This window comes from Sinocyclocheilus rhinocerous, unplaced genomic scaffold, assembly GCF_001515625.1.
Source record: "Sinocyclocheilus rhinocerous isolate Xijiao unplaced genomic scaffold, SAMN03320098_v1.1 scaffold34482, whole genome shotgun sequence".
NCBI lineage: Eukaryota > Metazoa > Chordata > Actinopteri > Cypriniformes > Cyprinidae > Sinocyclocheilus > Sinocyclocheilus rhinocerous.
Genome location: NW_015655921.1, coordinates 1 through 674, shown reverse-complemented (window position 1 = coordinate 674; position 674 = coordinate 1). Strand labels below are relative to the sequence as shown.

Here is a 674-nt window from a genome sequence, read left to right as displayed (position 1 = left end):
TCTCTCTCACACACACACACACACACACACAGACACACACACACAGCTGTAGTAATTGTTGTTGTTGTTATTAATGTCTCTGTTCTTGTGTTCAGATGCCTGTTTTCTCACACTGGATCCAAACACAGCAAACACTCAACTCATTCTGTCTGAGGAGCACAGAGAGGTGACACGTGTGTTTGAGAAACAGTCGTATCCTGATCATCCAGACAGATTTGATTATGATCATCAGGTGTTGTGTAGAGAGAGTGTGTGTGGACACTGTTACTGGGAGCTCGAGTGGAGTGGACATGATGTGTGTATATCAGTGTCATATAAGAGCATCAGCAGGAAGGGTAAAGAGTGTGTGTTTGGACGTAATAATCAGTCCTGGAGTTTGTGCTGCTCTTCCTCCAGTTACTCATTCAGACACAATAAGATTGAGACTCGTCTCCCTGTGAAGCCCATCATCAGCAGGAGAATAGGAGTGTTTGTGGATCACAGTGCAGGAACTCTGTCCTTCTACAGCGTCTCTGACACAATGACACATATACACACAGTCCAGACCACATTCACTCAGCCGCTCTATCCTGGGTTTGGGGTTTATATTTATGAATCATCAGTGAAACTGTGTTGATGAATCAGAAGAAACTGACGAGAGATTCTACCCATAATGCTCTGAGCTGCATGATAAA

At 44.1% G+C, this 674-nt stretch overlaps 1 protein-coding gene across 1 annotated transcript; it reads left to right on the top strand.

Moving 5' to 3' along the window:
• Positions 1-103: 103 nt before the first annotated feature.
• On the top strand, positions 104-616 carry LOC107718929 (stonustoxin subunit alpha-like; the record flags this gene model as incomplete). The annotated part of the gene is made up of 1 exon (XM_016526173.1): positions 104-616. A coding segment is annotated over one exon (513 nt), but the record flags the coding sequence as incomplete, so codon positions are not given.
• Positions 617-674: the final 58 nt, after the last annotated feature.